The 24,959-nt window shown below is 59.1% G+C and overlaps 1 protein-coding gene across 7 annotated transcripts; it reads right to left on the bottom strand.

The window, feature by feature from the left end:
- Positions 1-653: 653 nt before the first annotated feature.
- Positions 654-23,156, bottom strand: DNMT3B (DNA methyltransferase 3 beta). 7 transcript variants are annotated; one of them, XM_055722753.1, is made up of 21 exons: positions 23,049-23,156; positions 22,137-22,237; positions 21,343-21,652; positions 17,409-17,553; positions 16,619-16,725; positions 15,183-15,335; positions 14,534-14,722; positions 12,809-12,967; positions 12,007-12,114; positions 11,273-11,414; positions 10,781-10,909; positions 10,275-10,319; positions 9,867-9,946; positions 9,532-9,644; positions 8,961-9,144; positions 8,635-8,719; positions 7,951-8,192; positions 7,699-7,789; positions 7,277-7,425; positions 6,548-6,633; positions 654-3,808 (listed from the first exon to the last, which is right to left on the bottom strand). In XM_055722753.1, exons 3-21 carry the CDS (start codon positions 21,454-21,456, stop codon positions 3,667-3,669), a joined length of 2,463 nt encoding a protein of 820 aa, XP_055578728.1. In that variant the 5' UTR covers positions 21,457-21,652; positions 22,137-22,237; positions 23,049-23,156; the 3' UTR covers positions 654-3,666. The 7 variants fall into 7 exon arrangements, with proteins under 7 accessions (XP_055578728.1, XP_055578732.1, XP_055578731.1 ...); XM_055722757.1 differs by lacking the exon at positions 23,049-23,156 and adding an exon at positions 20,679-20,935 and having other exon boundaries at positions 22,137-22,396; XM_055722756.1 differs by lacking the exon at positions 23,049-23,156 and having other exon boundaries at positions 20,679-21,652; positions 22,137-22,396.
- Positions 23,157-24,959: the final 1,803 nt, after the last annotated feature.

The following is a 24,959-nucleotide window of genomic DNA, read 5'->3' as shown; positions in this document are numbered from 1 at the left end:
CAGCCTTGCCAGCCCGCGTGTCGCAGCGATGTCCGACGGCTCCGGGCGGAGGACCCGTGGGGCCGCCTCTAGCGGCAGCGAGCCCGGTCCCGCACCCAGGCACCCCCACACCCCGGCACCCCCGCAACCCCATACCCCGGCACCCTTGTATCCCCACACCTCAGCACTCCCACAAGCCTGTACCCTCACATCCCAGCACTCCAGTACCCCCACACACCCGCATCCTGGCACCCCTGTACCTTTGCACCCCAGCAGCCCCGCATCCCTGCTACCTCTGTACCCCCATGCCATGGCTCCCCCATACCCCAGCACACCCACACCCCAACACCCCCCATACCTCCATCAGGCCCGGCCAGGCCTGGCTGCTTCAGTCAGGCGTCTGCTTCCCCTGGGGGACAGCGGGGGCACGCACAACCCATCAGGGGCTTGCACAACCCATTGGGGGCTCACACATCCCAGCGGGGTCACACACAACCACGGAGGTTGGACAAGACCTTCAAGATGACTGAGCCCGATGTCACCCTGGCACTGCTGAGCCCATCGCTGCACCATGTCCCAAGTGCCACCCAGCTCATCTGCTGTGACACTCGCCCCCCTGTAAAAGCCCCTTCTTCTGCACATGATGAATTTATCAAATAAGGACTGTCCGGTCATACAGAAATACTGGTTTTTAATTAGACGGTGATAAATGGTAAACTGTTGACATGGTTCCCCTTTTTTCCCCCACACGAAAATCAGTCAGACTGTGTAGACAAGGCAGTTCTGAGTTTTTGCACTCCCAATACAAAAAGTGTATGAAATGTGTTCAACAAAATTATGCACTTTTATTTTTAAAAGATTGTATAAAGACCTGCAAAACTTTTCAACATCAAAAATCCTTAACCTAAAAAAATAGCACCAGGGAGAGTTAGAAACCTTTACAAAGTATTAAAAAGGCATTTCTGAAATCTACCTCTCCTTACCACATTTTTATAAACACATAATAAAAGGCAGCTCTTACAGGGAAAAACATTTCAAGGAAGACTTGTCTACTACAATTCTTATCAAGTAAGCTTAATGCCAAGACAATTCTCATTCCTCTTTTATCTTTGTTTACTTTCCCCAAGTCCTTTTTTTCCTCGTCTATTTTTCTTTTGATCAGATAGGAAAGGATGTGAGATCTGCAGTATGAAATTAAGAGATGTCACGGAGTGGAGGTTTCATATTAGCCCGTTTGGAACAACAAAAGCCACGGGAGCATCCCAAGGCAGAGGATGGCTGCCACCCCCGAGCCCCAGTGCCGGCTCCGCTCAGGGACCGCAGCTGGGGCTGGCCGGAGGGATTAGTGTTGTGACTTGGGTCCAGGCTGGGCATAAGGATCGGGGCTTGGCAAGGGGTCCGAAACCAGCTGGTGCAGTTGTGGCGATGCCAGGATCCCTGAACACCTCCGGCACCCACATAACCCACCCCGCCATCATCCCAGTCAGGGGGCTGGTGACAAAGGTGGCAAGAGGGTGCTACTTGTCCCCAGGGCTTGTGGAGCATCACAGGTGCCAGCAGTGACATGGAGACCACCCGGCTTTCTCCAACGTTTCCTTAACGAAGGTGTGCGGCTCCAACACACAGCACTGAGAGCAAACCCCTACGGGAAGACTTTCAAGAGAAACCTCCAGGCAGGACCGAGGAAAAAAAGCCTTTACACCACCTGGGCTTCCCTTCCTGCCCATTCCCGAGCGCAGCCTTGGGCTGGAGACTGAGAGATGGTCCTCAGAGGCTGGGGATGGGCATAGGGTGGAAAGCTGCAAACAAGAGTGGAAAATGGGAGGCTCCCTCCTCCCAGGAGGCTGCCGTCCTCCTCCACCCTTAAGGAGGGTGGCGAGGGGGTCCCCATGTGTCAGAGAGGTAGAAGGAGCTGGGAGAGGAGCTCTCATTTACCACTGATGCTGTACAACACCTCATGAGACAGCCTGGCATCAGGCAGAGGGCTGGCCCATGGTTTGGACCACATTAATTTTGAGAAGGCACCCAAGGACTCTGCCAGACCCAGGCAGCAGGTTGTAGTGAACAGCAGAGGTAGGGGGGGACAGAGGGACCGAGGAGGGAACATTACAAGTTGTTTCAGTGCATTGAAATGTGCATTGGAGTCAGGAGTCCATGGGGCCAGGACAGCAGCCCCACAGCTACAGAAAACCTGGCGCAGGTGGCCGGGCTCCACTGCGCACACACCCGCATCTCCCCAGACGCTGGCCATGGCAGCAGCACGCCCAGGGCTCCAGCGACAGCGAGGAAATCACTCCAGCGAAGTTAGGGAGCAGACGAGGGCAGTCAAAAGTGAGCAGAGTGGTGGCCACAGGAGCTCCTGGTGCAGGGGTATGGCCCAGGAGCCCCCCACCCCACCCCTGGGCACGCGAGCAGCAGCAGCATCCTTCCCTCATGCACGGGGAGAGGGGCACGCACGGAAGGAGAGGTACAGCCCCTGCCTGCGGACCCCCAGGACCTGCCCCAGCACCACCCCCCCCTCCACCAGTGACACTGCCTGTGGCGGGGGGACACGCACAGCCCCCAGCCACAGCAGCTTTCCCACCTTGCTGTGCTCGCAGGGTCACCCCCCCTGCCCACAGAGCAGGGTGGGCACGGGGAAGACCAGTGCTGTGCTCCCGGACCCTCCTGCACCACAGCTAACACACTGCCAATACTGCTGGGGTTTGTGACGCTGTAGGGACATCTTGGGGGGCTGTATTTTGAAGACAACATTGACCACTACGCTAATGCCACCCTTCCTGCCGACGCACCACATTCATTTGGGAAATGAATGCTCAGAGAACATTTTCCGTTATGGACACTGGAGCCCAGATCCTCCCTGCTCTGATTACTGTGTAAGCTTTCAGACCACTCAGCAGGATCTTAAAATGTAAAGAAAAGTTTTAGATGCTTTAAAAAGGAAGTAGTGAATATTTGTAAACTACAGCCAAACATATAAAACAATATTTCTTTAGTTCTAGCTAGAAAAGTAACTCTATCACCTCACAGTTCAGTTTCAGCTACATTCAGGTCTAGGAATCTCCACATTCTTATGTAATGCCTTAAAGCAGCAATAGACGTTAAACAACAAAATTAAAGTTTATCAAAAAATAAAAATAAAAAAGATTTGGTTTCTGTATCCTGCATGTTCAGTGTATGTAACCTGACCAGGGTCCCTTACACCTGTTGCTACAATTTGGGGATTTTTGGCAGTTGCTTCAAGAGAGGTTTTGTTTGTTTAGGAAAAGCAGTAATTTGCTGTGGTTCACGTCTGCCTGCAGCGCCCCGGCAGCTGCCTCCACACCTACTGCTCAGCAAGTTGTGACCTTCAAGCTCTAGGCTAGAACGGAATATTTAATGCTCTGGAGGAGAGTTCCCGTCTCATCAGTTATGCACAGAGCTTCCTGCGCTGGGTAATTAAAGCTCTTTTGTCCATCACTTTCTACATATCACTGCCGTTAGTCCCTTTAAAGAGAAGTTACCTTGCCAGGTTCTTTGGTTAAAGACATTTCCTCAGCTCTCCCTGCGGGGCCAGACTGCCTTCCCGCAGCACGTGGCCAGGGAGGGATGGTGCCATGGCAGAGTCTGGTGGCCGTGCCCGTCCCTCTCCCGCCACGGCAGCGGAGCTGTGCATCTTTACCAGAGAGACGAGGGACGCTCGGCTTGCTATTCACAGGCAAAATAATCCTTGAGTGGGGAAAAGAGGTGCTGGATGACTGGGATGCTCCATGATCTCTCCAGCAGCTTCTGGCGAGCCCCGCGGCCAATGTTGGAGACATCTGTGTAGTGGAGGGGGAAGCCAAAGATCCTGCAGAGGAGAGGCAGAAGAGGCGCGGGCACAGCTTAGTGGCTGCCCCTGCCCTCACTGGCCACAGCCAGGATGCAGCATCCCTCCATCCCATCCCATCCCATCCCTCCATCCCATCCTTGTGGTCAGCCCGGGGCTCCCTCAAGCCCCAGCCTGTGTTTTACAGTCTTGTTCAGCAGAAGCTTCTCACTGCCAAGACTCCTCCAAGCTCTCAGGTTTTCTTTCCCAAAGTGGCAGCAAGCAGACGCATATCGCTTTCCACCCAAAAGCCCTCGGAGCGTTTGGCAAAGGCACCGCCACAGCTCCGGCTGTGCCCAGAGCCAGACTCGCTGCAGGCAGCAGCGGAGCAGAACAGTGCCTGCCCCTCCTGCAGCCCTGTTCCTGCCTTCACAGGCAGCCAACACACCACCCCACGCGTACCTGTGCAAGCTCCTTTGCCCCACACAACTTAACCCGCTGACAGACGGGGCCCAAGTGTCCTGCGGACTCGGGACATGACCCACCCAGGGGAGCCAACTGGGATGGAAGGAGCCCCACGCTTCACCTCCTGGCTCATGGAGACCTACACGTGGCCAGTACGTGGATGTGCCTCCCGCCCCAGCCATGCCTGCAGGCAGAGAACAGCGGGCTTCCCCGGCTCCAGGGGCTCACAGCACCAATGCATTTACAGACACTGAGGGCAGCCAAAGTTAAAGACCAGCAATGCTAAAATTTTCCATTACAGCTCTGGAGTAGACTAAGCTGCTATACTGCACTGATATACACTGTACTGAAACACTGGTGCCCCTGGGTGACCCAAAAAAAGATAGGCAAGAGATGTTGATGTACACCTTGGTAAGTTTGACAGGAAAGCAGCAACCCTGGGCAGTCACTATCATTTCAGGTTTTGAGTCTTACTGCAATTAAGAGGCAAATTTCTCAGAGCCAGGATGCGGTGCAGGGCTCTTGTCTTACTGAAGTGCCCTGATGCACAGCCATCAGGTGAAACCCAGCAAGCGTGCTGTGCTTTTCTGAAGCATGCAGTGACGTGTTCATCCCACCAGCGGCCTCTCCTCCAACCACCACAGCTTTCCTACCGAAATACCAGTCACCTCCATGGACTGCCTGCCTCAAAGGCTGGAGCATTAGTGCCAGATGCTGGAGCATCACTGCTCCAGGCAGTTGTCCGTGGGAACAGAAATGCTGCCATCCCATGCGCAGGGTCCTAGCCCAGCACCACCAGCAGCCGATGCCCCTGGTAACACACCCCAGCAGAGCTCAGGTTTCCCAGTTAAAGCTGGCAGGGATTAAGACACCAGTATGCTGGCTCTATTTTAAAATTGAATTAGGAAAATAAAAGGAAAAGCAAAACAGAAGAGCCACCAATAATCTCTCCACTGGGAATCAGCACCAGCACTGAATAGGGGGAGCCAAAAACAAACGCTAAATATCTAAAAACAATATTAAATTCCTCTTCCCAGCTCTGTGAGTCAAGTCCTCGTGCAGCCTCTCTGGCTTGGATGAGGTCAATAGATCACTCGGCGAGGAACCACCAAGTCATTAGAGGTTGTTTGCCACAAATGCCCACCTGTGCCCACTCCAGCTCGTCCCAGACCAGAGCAGCTCCTCCCACGGCAGGTGCAGCCCGTTCCCCTGGGGCAGCACCTCCCGAGCCACGCGGAGGGTGCCAACCTTCAGGAGCCTGCTATGGGAAGGGCACTCTGCTCCCCAGCACGGTCAGAGCCCCGTACACCTGAACGGTGTGGCTGGCCTCGCTCCCAACAGGGCCAGGCAGCGCCAACCCACTTCCCCCAACACCCTCTGTAGTTTTTCCTAGTAATGCTTCTGGAGGAGCGCCGTGCCCATGCCATCCTGCCTGCCTCTGCTCAGCAAGCCACCTCTGCCAGCACCACCCCAGGCTGTGCCATGGACATCGCCCTGAGCCGCAGCGCTGGGCTCGCCTCCAGCCAGATGAAAGTTCAAGTGCCATTTCACCCGCCCTTTGACACGGCAGAGGGAAGGTAATTGCTGTTTCACTTCAAAATACCTATATGCCTCCAGTCAGCTTTAATTAGTTTTAACTCCAACAAATACTGGCAGTTCAAATACAAACATGCAATAATATTTAAACTCAGTCTGCATTTATTGGCTGAGGGATTTGCTGTGACAAAACTCCAGTTTTTGTTGCTAGGAGTTTTGGTGTGCAGGACTGCTAGTAACTGAAATTTATTCTACTTTAATGCTTTCTGTTGTGTTTTGCCATGAATTCGGGGTGCTGTGAGGTGTGACAGAATTTGGAGGAGCACAGTCATGCTTTGCCACAGCACCAGGCTGAGCAGCCCCAGCCAAGGTGGCTGCTCAGCTTCATCTTCAGCAAAGCCCCCACGGCACTGAGCAGGGCGAGGGGCTGCCATGCAGCACCGCCGCATCAGCCTGGCTCTAAACCAAAGGCCAGCAGACACATACATCCCCAAGCCAGACACACCAACAGCATCCTGCACAAGCCCCATCACTCTTCCCTCCACGGCTTCAGGTCCAGGGCAGAGGATGCTGCTTCACTTTTCCCAGTCTCATCGTTGCTCGTTCCTAAGCACATTATCATGTGTGCATCACCACAGGGAAGGAAACTGCACCTTATGGGAGCTGCAGCTCTTCAGCTCCCAGGAGCTGGGCTTAGGGCCAAGGAGGAAAGAACCACACAAGCACCACGAAAGAAAACAAAACTACAGCGAGAGATTCAAAGCGACAGCAAAGGATTACCTGTTCATCCCTGGAAGGTTGCCCCAGAAATAGCGTGCTCGGTGGGCAGCTGATATCTTGATAGCGTCAATCATAACTGGGTTACACTGCAGGCCACAGGAGGGGGGAAATAAAAGTTAGAGGTGTGGGCTCAGCCCCCTCTTGTACAGAAAGCCCCTCACCACTGCACTACAGGGACTTAAAGCCTTCAGCAAGTCCTCCTAAGGAAGTAGCCCAGCAAACCCTTGCTCCACACCACAGCATGGTCTGGTCAGCCACGTGGGCTCCCCACCATGGCCAGCAGCCAGTCAGTCACAGCACACGTCACTGCCAGTTTCTCTGAGCCAGGATCAGGACCATCAGCCTCTGATGGGACTTTTACACATGAGGGTCCCTGCTGACCCACAGCCTGTCTTGGCTACCACAGAGTTAAAAATCCTTTCCAGTCCCTGACCTCCCTCTCCCTAGAAATAACAGGCATTCCTCTGAACAGATGCTTTCTGCAAGGCTGGCAAAAATCTCTCCACACCACACCACACCCCCCCACACACACACACACCCCGAGAACTAGCACTCAGGGTTAACCTGCTGAAAAGCCAGAGGGGATCCATACAGAGCCAAGACTGAAAACTTAGATCCCTGGCATGTGCATTAGGCAGGGGGTTTTCCAGCATCGGGGCCAGGCCCTTGCACAGCCCAGCAAGTGTCTCCTGCTCCAATGCTTGTCCCAAAGCCGGCAGCAATCCTTACCTCCAGAAACCGAGAAATGTCCCTCTTGTCGTTGACCCTCATGGCCACCACATTCTCGAACATCCAGAAGAAGGGGCGCTCCTCTCCCGCCTTGGGACGGGCATAATTGAGCAGGTGGTAAAATTCAAAGAACAGCCTCCCAGTTCCTTCTGCAAGGGAGAAAGCCAGAGCGGCAGGTTGGGACCAGCTGCGGCATGGGGGAACACAGCTCCGGGGGGCACGGCTGCCCCCCCCCCCCCATGACTGGCACGGAGACAGCAGCCTGTGCTTTGCAGGTGCCACCCCAGGGTTTGCAGCTCAGAGGGGAGCCACCACCAAACAGACCAGAGCTGAACCACTTCCCTGGACCTTAAGGTGGGGCTCCATGCCCCAGGGACAACCCGGGAGTACCCAGCCCCAGCCCGTAGATGAAGCTGCCTTACCATACAGCCCCTTCCTGGCCGGATTGACAAGGGAGAGGTCGTTACAGGGGCTTCCACCGATCACCAGGTCAAAAGGACCCCACTCCTCGATCTAGAGCGAACAGACAGACCCAGTTAGGAGACACCCCCCGTGAGCGGGTCTCTCCTCCCTGGCAGCACAGAGGAAAGCCCGTCCCAGGGCTGGTGGGCTGGGTGAGACCCACACAGCCATGGTGGCATGTTCCCCCACACTCCCACAGAAGCCGTGCTCACATTTCTCTTGGTTATGTTCCTGACGTTGTGCACGTAGGTGATGTTGCCCTCGTGCCGCATGGTGCCCACGGCAATGGGGTCTTCACAGATTTCCGAAGCGATGTACTTCTCCACTTGGATGCCCAAGTCCTTCAGCACCAGGTACCCTGCCAAGGGACAGAGGTCTGAGGTTGCACTGCTCTCTTTAGTCTCCCAGTCTCTTTCATCAGCACAGAAGCTCGACGGGGCCACTCTTGCATGTCCTAGGTGGGTGCAGTCACAAAGAACTTCTGGATGAGCAAACTAATTTTTGACCCATTCCTCCAGGCAGGCTTGCTCCAGAAAGTAGAAAACCCCAGAGCTGAGTGAACTGACTCAAACCAGTTGCCCTCGGGTACTTCACCAGAGGCCAGGTTACCAGCGCTCCCACAGCTCTTGCTTCTGCGAAGCCAGCCACCCGAGACAGCACTTGGCGCAGCAGGAACCTCTACCTCTGTGAGCAAAATTCCCATGCTCTCCTTCCATCCCTCCCTCCCCCACAGCCCTGTCCAGCAGGAAGGGGAGCCACTGCCCTCATCCCCTTTCCGATGGGGACCCCCCTCCCTGCCCTTTGTCCCCTTCTCCCCACCAAGCTTTCAGAGACAAGTTTGAGGCCATGAAGCCACTCATTCAAGCCACCAGGACAGTGCTCTTCCAGTGCCTTACCTGTTGCTATCCCATCAAATAAAGAGAGCACTCGAATAGGTCTCCTGTTTGCCGGCGGGACCGTTGGGTAGATTTTGGGTGCAGCCTGCAATGAAGAGAGCAATGAAGCCCCAGCTCTGGGCAGCGCTGCAACGCTCTACGAGGCCAAACCCCAGCTCTACCAGCATCGCCTCTGCCCTCAGGGCAGCACCTGTGGGGCCAAGAACCCAGCACCCTTGGAGAGGGTGGATGAGTGAGACCGAGGAATTCCGAGCTGCTCACCCTGCCCTCTGCGGCCCTCTCCCCCAAAGCCCAGTGTGCTGGGCTTGCCTCCCCGCAGCCCTTACGTATTCCTGTCCCTTGTCACTGGTGAAGAAGTCCTGCAGGCGGGTGTTCCAGTCCTGCCGGCGCTGCAGCACCCCATAGCTCCTCTGGGGCTGGCACATGTAGCAGTTCCAGGGCTCCTGCTCTTTTGCCTTGGCCGACGTCCCTCGCCCCACCAGCACCTCCAGACACTCCACACAGAAGCACCTGCCCAAACCACAACAGCTCGTGCCCATCACCTCCAGAAACCCCATGGGGTCACCCTAGCCTCTCCTGCAGTCTCACCTGCCATGCACCAGAACCCCCACCCTATTTTGCAAGACATTTTCCCAGGCAGCACCCTGTTTTTTAAGGCTGCTAACACAAGGTGGTGGACCCAGGTATGGGCGGTAAAGCTCCTGCCAGCCTCCCCAGGGGTTAATTCAGGTGAAGCCTGGCTCAGCAGGGATGGGTAGGTTGTGCTGGGACTTGCTGCATGGCAACCAGCTGGGGACCAGCACAGCACCTTGGCCAGGCTCACGCATGACCCTGCTCCCCAGGAGCAATGCTGGGAGCTCAGCCCAAGGAGCTGAGACAGGGATGCGCAGGGCTCACCTGCAGCAGCTGGCATTGCTGCAAAGCAGCAGCTCCTTGCCCTCGCAGCAGACTGTGCAGTAGGACTGGTAGCCATCTTCATCGTACATGTAGAAGAGTTCCAGGAATCTATCCTAGCAAAATGACAGCCGGGAGGAGAGAAGGACAGAGGATCAGGATCTGTGCTCAGAGGGTGAAGAGAGAATGCAGCTTAGCTCCATCCCTGGTGCATGCCAGTAGCTCGGAGATGTACATACTCAGTACCCTCAGTGCTTCAAGTGGAGAGAACATGCCAAGGGGCAGCCTCGTGGTGGAACCCACCCACCCCCCGTTCCGCCCTGCACGGTGGCACTTACCCTGCACGTCTGGCAAAGGCCCCCCTCGAACAGCGGGTGGAAGGTGGCTGGGTTTCTCCTGCCGCAGGACAAACAGCTGTCTGTGGGACAGAGAGCTCTGCTCACCCCGGTGCAGGGAGCCCACGCACCGGCGCAGAATCCCACCTCCGCCTCACCGCGGGATGCAGGGGCTGGAGCCTCTGCCAGCTGCAGCTCCCGCAGGGGAGACTCTGCATAGGACCTGCATAGCTACATACCTGTCCGCTCCCCTCAGCACAAAGGGAGGCCGGGCAATCTGCAGGCACAGCGCTGCCCCCCTTTCTCCACAGCGTGCTTAAAATGGGACCCACAACCTTTGCCTAGTGCTGCCTGCAGGCAACCGCATCACCCCACACCTTCCCAAGACAGACAGTAACGGCAATCGATTACCTTCGAGACTCCCACTGTTGTTCGTAACTTCGGAAACCATTTGTTCTTTATAAAATTAAAAAGAGAGATCTTTATTATTCCTTATGTAAGAAACTTTAAACACACTCTACTTACAGCTGCCTTATTTATTGCATTAAAACTGCTACAGCTTTGCTGAGCATTGCACAGAGAAGGCAGGCAATGGGCCTGACAGATATTTTGGTGCAAAACCCATGTGCAATCACTGCTGGAGATATTAGAACTAAAGCTCAAAGCCACAACACGTGGATCATTTCCAAGCTGAGCAAGTAATGGAGACCAGCTTGTGGCACCTTGTCTTGCAGTTGGGTTTGCTGGTGTCTTATAAGGCACAAGTGAGCATAAGACAAGACCACAACAGCTTTTGCCTTCAGAAACCAAAGCCCATGGCCACTGGGGAGAGCTGAGCCATTTCCCAGAGGTTTCCCAGTGCTTTTTGGGATGCACAGCCCAGGCCATGCCGCTCCCAGGCTCTTGCTGCTGGTTACCTCGGGTCTGGTCCTCTTCCACTCGCTGCTCCTTGCTGTTGTTGCAGAGGTTAGTCTTCAGCCTCTTGGTGGGGGGACACTGCTCAAGGGACAGCACCTCCTCCGTCCCGTTCCTCAGGGCCCCGTTCTCTGCAAAGGAAAGGTGGTTCCCTGGGGATGAGCCTCCAGCCCCAGGAGCTCCCGGGCACACATCTCCTGCCAGGTCCCACCCCCCAAAAGCAGAGCCCTTCCTGACCACCTACACTCCCCACGCATGGCTTGAGGTTTGGCCAGGTCACTGACTTCCAGGAGCAATGGCTCTGTGGGTGCTTTCCTGCGGCTTTTTGCAATGCTGCTGTGGGGGATCCCACTGAGGAGCAAGGAGCCCCAGGGCCACCTCAGCATGGGCCAGCACAGCTGCAGCAGAGTGCCAGCCAGGGTGGCCTGCAGCAGCTGGGCACCAGTGGCTGCTGCCCGCGCCAGCCCCATGCCCAGCTCGTGCCACCACCTCACCTAAAGCTTTGGGCGGTCGCAGTCCCTTGAAGCCCAAGGGTTTGAAGCCAGTGAGCGCCCAGTCAATCATGGGCTTCAGCTGCTCCTCCAGGGACTCCCCAGGGGCGGCTGTAAACGTCTTCCCCGACCGGCTCCGGGCAATCTGCCGAGAGAGGGACATCATGGGCCAGGATGCCCAGGGCTGGTCCCCAGCCAAGGAGCAGCCTGGCTGCAGCATGCATGGACCACATGCCTGCCAGGGCCATGGTCCCAGGCCCCCTCCCCACCACACACACACACACACACACGCACACGCACGCACGCACACAGGGCTCAGCATCCCTGGCCCAGCAGCAGCTGCCAGATTCCTGCACTGAGTGTGCCCTTGGCCACGCTCGTGTGCCTCCCCTCTCTGCAATGAGCCCATCTGACCTCCACCAGCCCCAACCCAGCTGGCAGCAGGGACAGCCCAGCCCAGAGCCTGCTCCCTGGCCAACAACAGGAGCAAAGAAAAGGCAGAAGAGGTGTCGGTGGGTTTGCAGCACTGTAACTTAAGAGCATTACGCATCCCCTAGATGAGGATCAGGCCCACGGGGTGCTCAGTGCCAAGCTCAAAAAAGAGTTACCATTGCTGGCTCAGCTGCACCAGCCACCCCAAGCACAGCCTGTCCCTCCCTACCCCCCGCTGCCCCCCGCAGAGCCCAGCCGCTCCACTTGGCACCTCACCCACCCACCCCAGCTCTGCCCTGCCTCACCTCCAAGGCATGGTATATGGCTCGCCGGTAGGAGACCAGCTTATTAAATGTGGAGGAATTGAAATGCTGCCGAAAGGCCACCAGTCCAACCAGCTTGTCTGCAGAAACCTGGGAGAGAGCGACAAAAGCTTACCAGCGGGCACGGCATGGGCATGCCTCGCTTCGCCTGCGCCCCCCACGGCACCACACGCCCCGCCGCAGCCGAGGGCGCCAGGCCACGGCTGTGCTGTGCTGCTGGGGCTTTGTCTGGACTGTGCAGCCGCACGAGGAAGCCCAGCATCAGCTTTGCAGTGGGGTACACGCGGCAGGAGGGGGAGGGCAGAGGCAGCAGCATTGCACTGGAGGCTAGGATGTGTGTTTTGCACCCTCTGCTGGCACCAAACCTCTCCCAGCACCAGTACCCGGCACCAGTCCTTCCCTCCCTCCTGCCTGTAGCCCCAGGGAGGCATGGGATGGCCGAGGGGTGATGGGGCTCCGGGAGGGCATCCCTCCCCAGGCAGGGAGCCAAGGGGCAGCCCTAGAGACTAAGGCTTGGAAAAAACCCTGAGAATGGGCCGGGCAGATGTCCCCATTGCTGGATCCCGTCACCACCCTACGGTGGCCAGTCCCTAGGTATAGACACTAGAGCCCCAAGAGCATGCCAGAGCCCGACAGCGCTAAACACCGAGGGTCCCTGCCCCCTGGGGAGGCTGCAGCTGGGGGCACACACACCCCAGAGGCAGCCCCAGGAAGGGGACAGACAGGGGAGGGGATTTCAGCCTGGGCGAACCTGGGTGCAGGCAGGGGCAGGCAGCAGGCTTACCTCGGAGAACTTGCCGTCTCCGAACCACTGCACCCACCGCATGCCCGAGACAGCCTGGCGCTTGGCCGTGGCTCTGTAGGAGACAACAATTGCAGGCCACCAGGAAAAACCTTTGATCTTTCCCCAGACGAGCTCCCCAATTCCAAATTCCTTCCCATCCTGAAAGCAAAAGAGGATGACACAGATCAGCCAAAAGCACAAACTCCCCATTTTATCTGAACAGCCAGGCAGTGGAGCTCTGAAGCGTGGGGGAACAGCCGTGGAGCACCCTGCAGGGCTGCTCCACCACGTGTGTCACTCACTGGAGCAGAGCAGCCACATGCGAGGACCTCTGCACAATGATCTACAAAAGCCGCACCTCCCGTCCCTCAACAAACATGGCAGAACACATCCCCCGCAGCACTGGCTCCCAGCCCTGCACCACGCAGGAGCTCAGTGGGAGGGTCCGTGCGTTACCAGCCCCTCGCCAAGCCTGGCGCCTGGCATGCACAGAGCAGTGCGTGCTCCGTCCTGCACAGCCCTCCTGGCACCGGCGCCCTGTGCGTGCCCACTCCTGTCTGCCCTCCCGGGGTCTCTGCACACCGTGGGAAGCCTTTTCCTGCCCTCACAGACCAGCAGCTAGGAAGGGCCGGCTGTCGCTGAAGAGCTTGCAGCAGGCCCCGTAATGGGGATGGGCAAGGCAGGTGGGCAGCTGCTCCAGGGAGCACAGCAGCCTCGCCTGATCCCCTTGCCCACCACAGCCACGGGAGAACTTGGCTCAGTGCATGCTGGTGCCAAGCCGCAGCCCAGGCCAAGGGGTGTGGGAAGCATGGCAGGGGATGCTATGTGTCCCGCCTGCCACAGGCAGGACTTTGCACCAAGGTTGCTCCCTGAGCAAATGGGGCTGCTCCTTGGCACAGGGAAGCCCCCTTCACAGCGCTCACAGCTCAGCTCCTCTGGCTGCACCCAGGGAGAGGGCACCCATCCTCCTCTTGTTCCTACAGGGGAGAGCAGGGAACAGGGCAGGGCAAAAACAGGGAGGAGAAAGAGAGACAGGAATTTTGTCGTGACCATGCTGAGGGCCCCCAACAAGCAGCCTGACAGGGGCCATGGGCAGCGGAAGGCACCTGGAAGGCACCTCGCACAGAAGCAGAGTCACCTCCCCCTGCAGAGCCCTCCTTCCCAGCTTTGTTCTGCAATTAGGCACCTAATTATGCAGCAAGATGCAATTGCCCAATTCCTGCAAGTCTGGGGCCCTGCCCTGATGCCCGCAGGCACTGAATCACTCTCTGCAGCTCCAGCAGCTTCGTTTCTCTCCAGCATCCCCAACAGAAATGTTTTCTGCACATGCAACTGCCTGTCTCGGCGGGGCACGGCACAGCACGGCTGCCGGCAGAGCGTGTGCCACGCACGCGTCTCTCGGGGGCCCTTGGAGGCTTTGCAGCCCCGCACGTGGCTCGGCAGGGCTGGTCCCAGTACAGCACCCATCTGCAGCAAGGTGCCCCTGGAGCTGCACCGACCCTGCTGCCTGTCACTGCCCCATGGATGGCGACAGCCTGGCACCATCACACCCCGGACACTTAGGGAAGGGCAGGCAGGGAAGAGGAGGCAGGAGAAGCAGCAGTGAGGTTTCCAGAGGGTCTTCTCACCTGCAGACCTGGGACAAGCCAGGAAGGTTTCACCCTCATCCTGCACTGTCCCGGGCACAGGCTCTCAGTGCAGGAGCAGGATTTGGCCCCTCCGTACCTGGTACTCCAGCGCCATCCCCAGGTCTCTGCTCTCTGGCTCCTCAGCCCCCAGCTCAGCAGAGCCGTTCTGCCCCTCCTGGGAGCTGCTGCCGGAGAGCATGCTGCTGCTCTGGGACGAGTCCCTGGAATCTTCCTCCCCCAGGTCGATGGTCACAGGGATGGACGCGGCCAGGCGCCGCTTGGAGCTCTGCGCAGTGGAGAAAGCAGAGCGTGAGTGCAGCAAGAAGGCAGGGAGAGGGGCAGGGGGGAGCAGAGACCTGCCCCACATCACCCTCAGCCCCTCAGCCAGGGATCGCAGAGCCAGGCAGCGGGGGCACCACGGGAGCAGGGGGAAGGGTCCGGGACTGGGGTGTCTGAGGGAAAACTACTCTGCTTTCACTTGCAAGACACAAAGAAAGCAGCGCTCCACTTGCTCTTTTCCCTTTCCCTGCCCCTTTTTCACCCCAGGGCGTTCAAAGCACCCAGTTCATAGCAGGAGCAAGCAACAGCACACAGACACACACACACACACTTCACAGACACACACACACACACACTTCACAGGAGAAACTGAGGCATAGAGGCTGCTTGCCTGAAAGCACTTGGCAGGTGTCCGGAGACCCAGGGAAGCCCTGGCCCCACGCAGACCCTCACCCACAGACCCTCACCCGCAGGGGAGTTGGCAGGTCCCTGACAGGCTCCACGCTGTTTGTTTCCTTGATCTTCATCACGTGCCGGGTCTGCCCTGCCTGGAAGATGAGGCGGACGGGGGGCTTCTGCCTGAGGCTGCTCTCCCAGCCGGTGCTGCCCTGGGGCCGCACCTGCAACCAGAACATCGATGCTGTGGCACAGACACCTTCCCACGCCAGCAGCACGCAGGGCCAGCGACAGTCTGTGCTCCTCGGGGCTGGGCACCAGCAGCACTGGAGCCGCGGGGACGGGGGCATGGGGGAGGCAAGAGGAGCACAGGCAGCTGCGGGAGGTGCCTTAGGCTGAGCCTCTTGGTGCGACCGTGCACTTCACAGCATCTCTGCTGGGCTGCACAGCCACGCTCAGGAGCACCCATTGCTCCAGCCCCCAGCACCCTGCACTGGGGCAGCAGCCCACCAGCAGTTGTTACATCAACTTTTGTTTCCAGCCGTCACGTGCACCCTCGACAATACTCTCCCTCCCCAACGATACCCTCCCCTCCCTCCTTGCAGCTACAGCCACTGCGGTGCAACCGAGAGCAGCGGGAGCCAGCAGCCAGGAGGACCAGCCACCATGAGAGCCAGGGGCCCCGGCAGAGCAGCCATCCCGGGCACAGCACCCTGCTCACACGCATGTGGGTGCTCCCACACAGGTGTGGGCGTGCTCCCTCCCGCAGCCCGGCCCTGCAGAGGCACCAAGGCAGCCTTTCCCCTGTGGTTTCAGCAGCCGCAGTTTACAAACAGTCAAACCCAGGCACGTTTCCTGCATCCGGCACAACAGAGTTTCAAAATAAAATGAGCTTTTGCTAGTGAAGAACCTCTGAACCCAACATAGTGGGAATGCAGAATTTTCACCCCAGTTGGATTTATGGCTCACTCTTTTGGAAGCTGCCTCATCACAGGCAGATCTCCAACCTTGGGGTTTTATTTCAAAGTCAAAACAATAGAGCCAGAAGGCAAAAAAATGCTTCCAGACCCTGGAGGTTTGTCAATCTAGTCAACAAAAAGAGTCGGGGCAAAACCGGGATCCAGCCCCAAAGCAGCCAAAAGCAGGCAATCCTGGCGGTAGGAGACAGGAGATGCTTCGGTCTATCAATACGGCCAAGACATTTAAAGAAAATTTCAGCATAATAATCCTTAGACTGCTGCAACATGTAGTGGGCATCACTGCATCTTGTACCACACACTCCTGCTGCTGTTGCCATAATGTAAATCAGGAATTTAAAAGTGAAAACAAATATTATTATGCTTGCAAATTAATATTGCATCTGACATTGGACTGTTCCCCCAGCACCAAGCACAAGAGCCACCCTGGAGGGGAACAGGCGAGGGTCCCAAGCACCAGCTCCCCCCACAGAGAGCCCACAAAGCCCCTGGGCAGCAAGGTCTCTGAGCAGCCTTGGGGAGCCACTTACCTCCTGCACCCCTGCGAGAGCGAGCGGCCAGGACAGGTCCTCCTTGGAGAGGTCTCCCTTGCTAACCCTCTTGTTCTTCAGGGACGGCAGCCCCAGGCCCCCAGCATCTGCGCAGGGATAAGGCAGAACAGCCTCAGACTCCCTGAGCCATCCTGGCTGTGCCCCGCACGCCTCTGCCCGCAACTGCTCCGAGCAGCAAGCTGTGATTTGAAGAGACCAAAACCTCCTCTTGGAGAAATGTGGCCCAGAGCAGAAGACAAGCGGTGTCCCCAAGGCTCCCCATCACAGCACTGCTGCCACCAGCAGTCCCAGATCACCCACCTGCCCCCAAAACAGGGAGGGACTGATAGCAAGTGTGGGGACCCTTCTTATGTACTTTTTTGTTCCCAAAAGCTCAGACATAAGGAAACCATATGCCTGCTATTGAGGGCTTGTCACCTCACAAACCCAAGAGGTGGGATGTGGGGATGGACCACGGCTGGAGCACCCCAGGAGCTGTGATGCAGCCCCTTGGGCTGTCAGCATCCCTCAGGCAAGTGGGGTTCCCCACCTCCCTCACTCCCAGCAAGTTAAAGCATCGAGGGGCACAGCCACCATCCCAGTGTGGCACCCCTTTCCGCAGCTGCTTCAGTCACCTCGGTCTGGAAGTACTGCCAGAAAGCAGAAACCCAGTGGAGTCACAGAGGGACCCTGGTCACAGCTGCAGTGCTGCAGACCCCAGCAAGCCCTTAGCACACGGCTGGGAGACCCCTGGCTCCGTGCACCCCAGGCACAGAATGGCGAGACTCACCTGGAGCACTGGGCTTCCCATTTGCCTCCAGAACAAGGTTGGGTGCATCGTTAGTGGGACCCGTGCAGTCCCCGTTGATGAGGATCAACTCTGCCCTGCAGTCTGCCTCGTCCCGGCTATGGCTTTTGTCCTTTTTCATAGTTGCCTGTGGAAGCCAGAGTGGAAACAAAAATTTAGCTGTGCAGAAAGCCCCAGGCAAGGCAAAGCAGACAGCATAAGCTCTTCAAGCCAGCCACAACTTCTCATGCCCTTAGCAGAGGGGTCTGACAGAGATGGATCTGGAGTGGTACCAGAGCTGATGGGCACCTGGACACCTACACACACATGCGGCAGCCCTGAAGATCCACCAGCTCCTGTGAAGAGACCCCCCCCAAGCACAACTCATTTGTCCTTAGGGAAGCACTGGTGCTCTTCTCCAGGCTGCGCTGGCCCACCCCACCGTGGGGTGCTCCGGGGCTTGGTGCTGCCCAGCCCAGGCTGGATCTGCCAGGGGGGGTCCCCCAGAGGCAGCTTGAGACCGTGTTTGGAGGGGAGCTGCACTTCCCAGCCACCCTGCAGAAACCAGGGGACATCCCACCCCTCTGGGCACCAGCCTCAGCGTGCTCTGGTCGCCCAGCACACCCGGCAGTGGGTGGGCTGTTACAGCAGCAGCTGGACATGGCAGACAGCTCGCCATGGGGGGCAAAGTCCTGGCGCCTGCAGTGAGCTAAAATGCAAAGGGAGAAAACTCCTCCTGCCCCGACCCTGGCCTCAGCTCCCCCGCCCCAGGGTGAAGGGGCAGGGCAGGGGTCTGCACTGGCAGCACTCACCCACCACCCCCTGCTGAGCTGCTGCTGAGCAGAGAAAGCCCAGCCAGGCATCCCCCAGGGAGAGGTGGGGCACGACTCACCTGTGCCCAGATGCCTCTGCCTTCCTGCGGGTGCCCTCCCTGGATCCTGTTTTTGGAAGTGGAGGCTCCCAGGCTCCCCCAGAGGCATCCCGGACTACGTGGAGCTGCCTCATTGCTGGGCTAGGGATCTGTGCTGCAACTTGCCCCTTCGCCAGCACAGTCATTTCAGGAGCACATAAATCAGCTCAACAAGCTAAGGAGCTAGCAGGGCTTTACCCACCTAAGGCCCTGTTATAGAAAGCAAAAGCAAGCCCCTCCCCAGCCCCAAAGAGACCCCGGGCTCCAGCCCTGCTGCCCCCTCCCCGGCGCTCTCACTCCACATTGCCTCCAACTGCTTCCCTAACAATTGAGATTTCTGTTTTGAGATCGGCTGTCAGCACCTCAGACAAACAAAGACCAGTTAGGGTCTGATGTTCTGGATACCAAGGGCAGTGTTAAAAACGTGGTAAGATCCAAACCCGAAAGAAAACAGGTGTCCAGCACCCACCTCTGCAGCAGAGCCCCTGGGTGCACATCTGCCTCCCCCTGCAGACATCTCTGTCCAACAAAGGGACAGAGAAAGAGAGGAATGGCACCAGAGGGAGTCTAGAGCTGCATAAACCCCTACAGCTGCATGCAGAAATCCCACTGCTGCAGCACATCGGCTCCCAGACCCGGCAAACAATTCCTGGGAGCTGCCCAGACACGCTGGGCTGCCCCTAGTCTGGGCAGACGGACCTGCACGCCGGCCCTACGCACACCAGCCCCACGCACGCCGGCCCTGGATGCTCTTGGATGCAGCAACATGCCCCAGTGCGGCACAGCCAGGCCAGCTTCTCATGGGTCCGCTCCCACTCCCTGGTCTGCAATGCTGTAGGAACAGCAGCAGTCATAGCCAGCAGTGATGCTGTCACAAAAAATAGCAAATCTTACCACAAAATAGTGAATCTTACTTGGGTATCAATACAGGGAGATGTGAGAGGATATGTCGCTCTCTTAGCATAAGGGTGACCCAGAGGAGAGGCTGGGGACCAGGAGATGGGGCAGCGTGACACTGCTAAGACCTAGGGAGGACAGGAGCAGGCAAGGCCACCTCCCAGCCCTGCAAAACGCCTGCACCCTCAAAACCCCACCAGGACCTTCAGAAGACCTTTGCATTCGATCCTTTCTCAGGAGCCTTTTTGGAAGCCCGAGCCAAGGAGGTTCAAACTTGCACCTCAAAATGGCTTTTCCTTTCTCAGCCCTGGCGGCTGCCCAGTGCCCGGCACGGCCAGCCCATGGCAGGCAATCGGGCGAGTGTGTCCCTGCCAGCCCAGCACTGGGGAGGTGGAGAGGAGGGTGACACAGCGGCCAGGTGTTCCAGGGACACACAGCCAGGACTGAGCACCCGATGTGCCAAGCTCAGCTTTGCCACGTGCTCAGGGAGCTCCAACATCGTCTTTGTTCCAATTCTAAAGTAGGAAAACAGAGTTATCACTTTGGAAGGAACCGCTCCCTGGCAGAACCGGAGACCCACATGCCAGAGCCCTGCCGGTCCAGCCACAGGCACTGGCTTAAGCACAGGCATTTCAGCTCACCAGGGGCAGGCAGGGCCTGCAGCATACATGCAGGAGCAACCAGCACATACACAAGAGCATACGCACTGCTTGTTCCGTGCACTTCTCCAGCTACACCACCTGAGATCACCTAGTCAGCAGGACTGCAATTCCCTTCCCTTCTGCTGCTGCCTTTTGCACAAGCAAGGAAGCCACAAGCCCAAGACCATCCTGCTTGCTGAAGAGGGCTGGCTGGCCAGCCCAGCACCCCTCTGACTGAGGGTCTCCTGCCACAGGAGCCACTGTCCTCACAAGCCTCACCACCTCCTGCTTAGGAGGGAGGAAGGCTCAGCTCTTTGTCCTCTCCTCCCCTCGTAGAAACACACACCAACACGTGCACACAGGGCATTACGAAAATAATAAGAAACAGAGCACTCCCCTCACATGTTCTGTCTCACGGGAGGAGGAGAAAACCAGCACCGCAGTGTTTGCATTGCCTAATGCACTGCAAACATACAGGCATGCACTACAGCCATACGCTTCATACAAGAAGCCACGAAAAATGAAATAATGCAGAATTCCAGCTCCGGTGCTGCAGGCTCCCTGAGAGACTGGCGCTAGCGGCAGCCCTGACACTGCCTGGTGACCAGGACGTGCCCTGCAGCGATACCCCACCGAGACAATGAACCCGCTGACTCTGGATCCCGCCCTAGTTTTGCAATACCAGTTTCTTTAAGGTTTGCCAAACTGGTTAAAGACCATGCCACAGTATTAACTGCTTCGAGAGGCTGCCGGTGCCTGCCCTGCCGAGCTCACCAGCTGCGGGCAGAGGGGCTGGGTGGGCTCGCAGGGGCTGGGTGGGCTCACCTGCAAGGCGGCCCGGCGGGGCTGCCCCTGGACCCCGCCGTCCCTGGGTACAGGGCTGCTCCACCAGCTGGGCTCGGGCTGGTTTCAGTTTTTCTTCTTGAGAAAACAAGCTGGCCCTTATCAGGTGCGTGTCCCCAGTAGGTGGAGAGATTGCAGGGGAGACAGCCGGACTTTGCCTCCAGACAGGGGCATGCATATCAAAAGGCTGGAGGGAAGCGTTTTACTTGATGGCGGGGATGGCAGCCATCACCCAAGCCCTGTTTGAATAACAAAAAGAAATAAAGGACCCCAATGGCCGGGGCTGGCTCCCTCCAGGCTGGCTCTGGGGCTATCGCACACACAAATGGCCTTTAACTCTCCCCAACCTGAGCATTTCCCTCTAATCCTGGGAAGAAAAGAGTTGCTGGCTTGGCAGTTCAGCAAGAAAGGGAGCCCATTTTGGCAGATATGCTCATTAAGAAGGGCAGGCTCTCCCCCCCGACCATTTCCTGTGCCTGGCCCCTCTCCGCTCACCACTTCCCTCCATTTTCCCCCCTGTTTCCTCTCCTGCCCCGCTCCGCTCCCCACCGCACCACAGCAGCCTTCTGTGGCCACCCCGGCTCCGGCACGTCGCCCGCTGCCTTTCAGCAAAGCTCAGTTGAAAGAAAAGAAACAAAAAACAAACCGGCCCCTCCTCTCCCAGTGAAGACCAGGCCTGAGAAGTCTCCTGGGCAGCCACCATCACGGCCAGCCGCTGCTCCAGCCGCTCTAGGCTCTTTACCATGCTCATCTCGGTCATGTCCCGCCGAGACCAGCCAGGCTGGCTCTCCCGAGCCCCCCACCCAGGGATGTGCCCGGCGGGCAGCAGGCGCCCAGGCCGGGGCTCCTGCGGGCAGCGCTGGGGGCTGCGGGGGCTCTGCCGTCACGCTGGTGGGTCTCGCTCAGCGGTGGCACGTCCTCTGTCTGGAGCCGTCACTGCTTCATCGTTCCCCTTCCTGCACAAGAGGGCACAAAGTGATGACAATGACACCTCGTCGTCCCCATCTCCACACACACACCTGGCCCCGTACAGTGGGGTTCAAGCCCCCAGCCCTTCCTGGAGCCGAGGGCTGGGACACCCTGGCTCACTCCTCATTTCATTAAAACCCAGGAAACTGGAGACAGAGGCTGAAAAGGTAAGTGCTGCTGCAGGGACAACACGTTTCAGCCCCCTCGCGCCTTCCCCTTGCCCCCCTTTCTGAGGGAGGGAGGTCGGGCAAGCACCAGCGAGAGCCCCAGGACCAGTGTTCGCCCCGGTTCCCCCCCCGCTGCCTTTCCCTCCCGGATCCCTGGGACCTGTGCCCCACGCTGGGGCCATCCCATCCCGCGGTGCCGATGCTCCCCCTCCCCCGCCGCTCTCTCCAGCCGGGCCGCCCGCCGGGCCCGGGGGGAGGAGGAGGATGCCGGCAGCGCTGCCCCCGGCTGCCTCCGCGTCGGTACCTGCCGCTGGGCCGGGGGCTGGCAGCTGCGGCCGCCCCCTCCCGTCCGTCCCCCGCCCCGGGGACACTTCACGCCCGAGGCGTCGGCCGGGAGCTGCGCTCCTGCGGGAAGAGAAGCAGCAAGATGCGCTGACAGAGCCCCGAGCCCAGAACCGAAAACAAAGGTGTTCAGCCCCGGTAGCGCTGCCGCCGCATCCCGGGCTCCCGGAAGCCCTCCCCGTGCCCCCCGGCCTGGGGGCGGCGCTGCCCCGCGCCCGCCGAGCCACGGGCAGGGTAACCCCAGCCCGCCCCGAGCCCTCCCCGCCCCGAAGCCATCACTTGCGTTTCACCGACGGGAACCCGAGGGTTCGCCTGGCTCCCGCCGCGGCCCCGGGCTCCGCCCCCGCCCCGCTTCCCCTGCCCGTCCCGGCATCGCCGCGGCGCGGGGGGGGTCCCCGGCACCCGGCCCGCCCCCGCCGTGACAGCCCCGGGACGCGCCCCCGGGATACGCGGCCGCGGCGCCTCCGCGGGAAGCTCCGAAAGTTGCGACGGGAGCCGGCGGGGCGGGCGGGACCGGCGGGGCCGGGAGGGAGCCGTGCCCGGGGTTGCGGGCGCACCGCGCCCCCCAAACCCGCCCGGGGGCCGTGCGCCGGCAACAAGTAGCGGCGGGGGGGGCGCTGCCCCGAGCCCCCGGGCGCGGCGCCGCGAGCCCCCGGGAACCGGCGCGGGGCCGCCCGATCGGCCGGGGCCAGGGCGCTCCCGCAGCAGCCGCCGCCGCGCTCCGGTGCGCCCGGTGCCGCCTCCCTGCCCGCCCCATTGTCCCCCGCCGCCGCCGCGCACAACAAAGCCGCCCACGAGGATGCGCCCCGGCCCCGGCTCCCCCCACCCCGGTGCCCCCCCCCACCCCGGTGCCAGGCCCCGGCCCTGCGCTCACCTGCGCCGCGGCAGGACGCACCGTCCAGCGGGGTCGCGCCGCCGCTCGCCGTCGCCCGCGCCCCGGCCGGCCCCCGACAGCCCCGCGCTCCGGTTACATGGCGCTTTAACCCTGCCCGTGCTGGGCAGCCCCTCCTCCTCCGCCGCCGCCGCCCCCGCCGCCCCACGGCGGGGGAGGGGAGCGCGGGGCCCGCACCGCATCGCACCCGCCCGGCCCCCCACGCCCCCCGGGGCCAGCACCCCCCGAGGCCCTGCAGCCCCCCCGCCCGCCGCTCCGCAGCCCCGGCGCCCCTGTAACCCCCCACGGCTCCGCATTCCACCAGTGCCCCGCACCCCCGCGGCCCGAAGCCCCCCCGGCCTCCGCATCCTCCAGCCGCGGCCCCACACACCCGCCGCCCCAGGATCCCCGAGACCCCGCATCGCCCAGTGCCCCGCATCCCCCCGCGGCTGCCCCGCACCCCCCCGACCTGGGTGCTCCGCAGCCCCTCGCCAGAGTTCAGCAACCCCTCCCGGGGCTCCACGGCCCCCCTGATGTCTCACACCCTCCCGGGGCTCCCCATCCCCTGGTACTTCACAGCCACCCTCAGCTTCCGGCATCGCTCCGGGGCTCAGCATCCCTCTGGGGCTCAGCATCCCTCCGGGGCTCAGCCCTCAGACCCCCACAGCTCAGCCTCCGAGGCCGAGGAGTACCCAGAGGGAGAAGGAGCACCCCAGGCCTGGCAGAGCCCTGGCCCTGCCGAGCCACCCCTCTGCCCACCACCTTCCCATCAGCCAGGTGCCCCTCGCAGTGCGGGCAGACAAAGCCTCACAAGTTTTACAGTCAGTTTTTGTTTGCTTGCTCTTTCCCTTACAGAGGTGAGATACTTGCAAGGGCTGGACTGGGGACAAGGAAAACAGCCTGCGTCTCTCCTGCCCCAGACAAAGCATCCAGAGTCCACGTGGGGTATAATCTCTACTCACTTGTTATCACTTCTAGATCCAGCAGGAACCCTTGTAACAGTAAGGAAAGGAACATGATTGTCCTGGTGTGACAGAAATAAGCTTTCAAGGTCAGGAGGAAAAATGAGTCAGTTAGCCCAAGTATCTGAAAACCGCGGGAAGTGCCTGGACCAGCCCAAGGCCTGTACAGCAGGTTCCCCAGACCACCCCTCCATCCCTGCAAGACACAAGCACGAAAAATGTGGCTGCACGTGCAAAAAAAGCCCTGCAAGTGAACAAGAGGAGCCAAGAAATCTGTTCTGGGGAAGCCATCGGGAATGCCGGAGCTTACAGTTCAAGCTGCATAAACCTAAAGCTAATTTGCAGCTCTGTTGAGTAGGTTAAAACCAAGCAAATAGATTTTACTCCTATCTGGTTTTCCAAATTTGGGGAAACAAAATGCTTTTGCTGGTTGTGCTCATCAGAGTTTCCAGGGCACTGTTGGGGTGGAATTAGCCCTTGCTTCAATCATCCACGGGCTCCTCTCCCTTTCTACGGAAACCTTCCTGCCTCTGTTGGCCTCGCTGACCTGCCATCAATCTCCCACCCGGCTGGAACGCCCTCTTTCTCTCTCTTCCCCTCAGTTATCATTTAATTCAGGAGAGCACGGCTGTGCATACTGTTTGTGAAACAGGCCTGGCACCAAACAAAGCAGCTCTGGGTAGATTATGAGCCAAACCCTGACCCTTTCCCCTGTCTCTGCTACACACAACCACAGAGAGACGCTGCAAGTTTATTTCTTAACAGTCAAGAGACTTTGTATGTCATCTCACAGAAAAAAGGTACCTCTAAAGAGGATTTTTATATTTAGGCTCCTGCCAGACATTTCTGGTACCTTCTGCCAGGCTCTCAGCCGCTCCTGCTGCACAAAGGCTGGCAGCTGGCAGCCTCTGCCAGGCAGGTACCAGAGCAACCCCGCACCACTCCCCATCAG

Source organism: Falco cherrug, chromosome 10 (assembly GCF_023634085.1).
Source record: "Falco cherrug isolate bFalChe1 chromosome 10, bFalChe1.pri, whole genome shotgun sequence".
Taxonomy (NCBI): domain Eukaryota; kingdom Metazoa; phylum Chordata; class Aves; order Falconiformes; family Falconidae; genus Falco; species Falco cherrug.
This window is presented reverse-complemented; position numbering and strand designations above follow the sequence as displayed.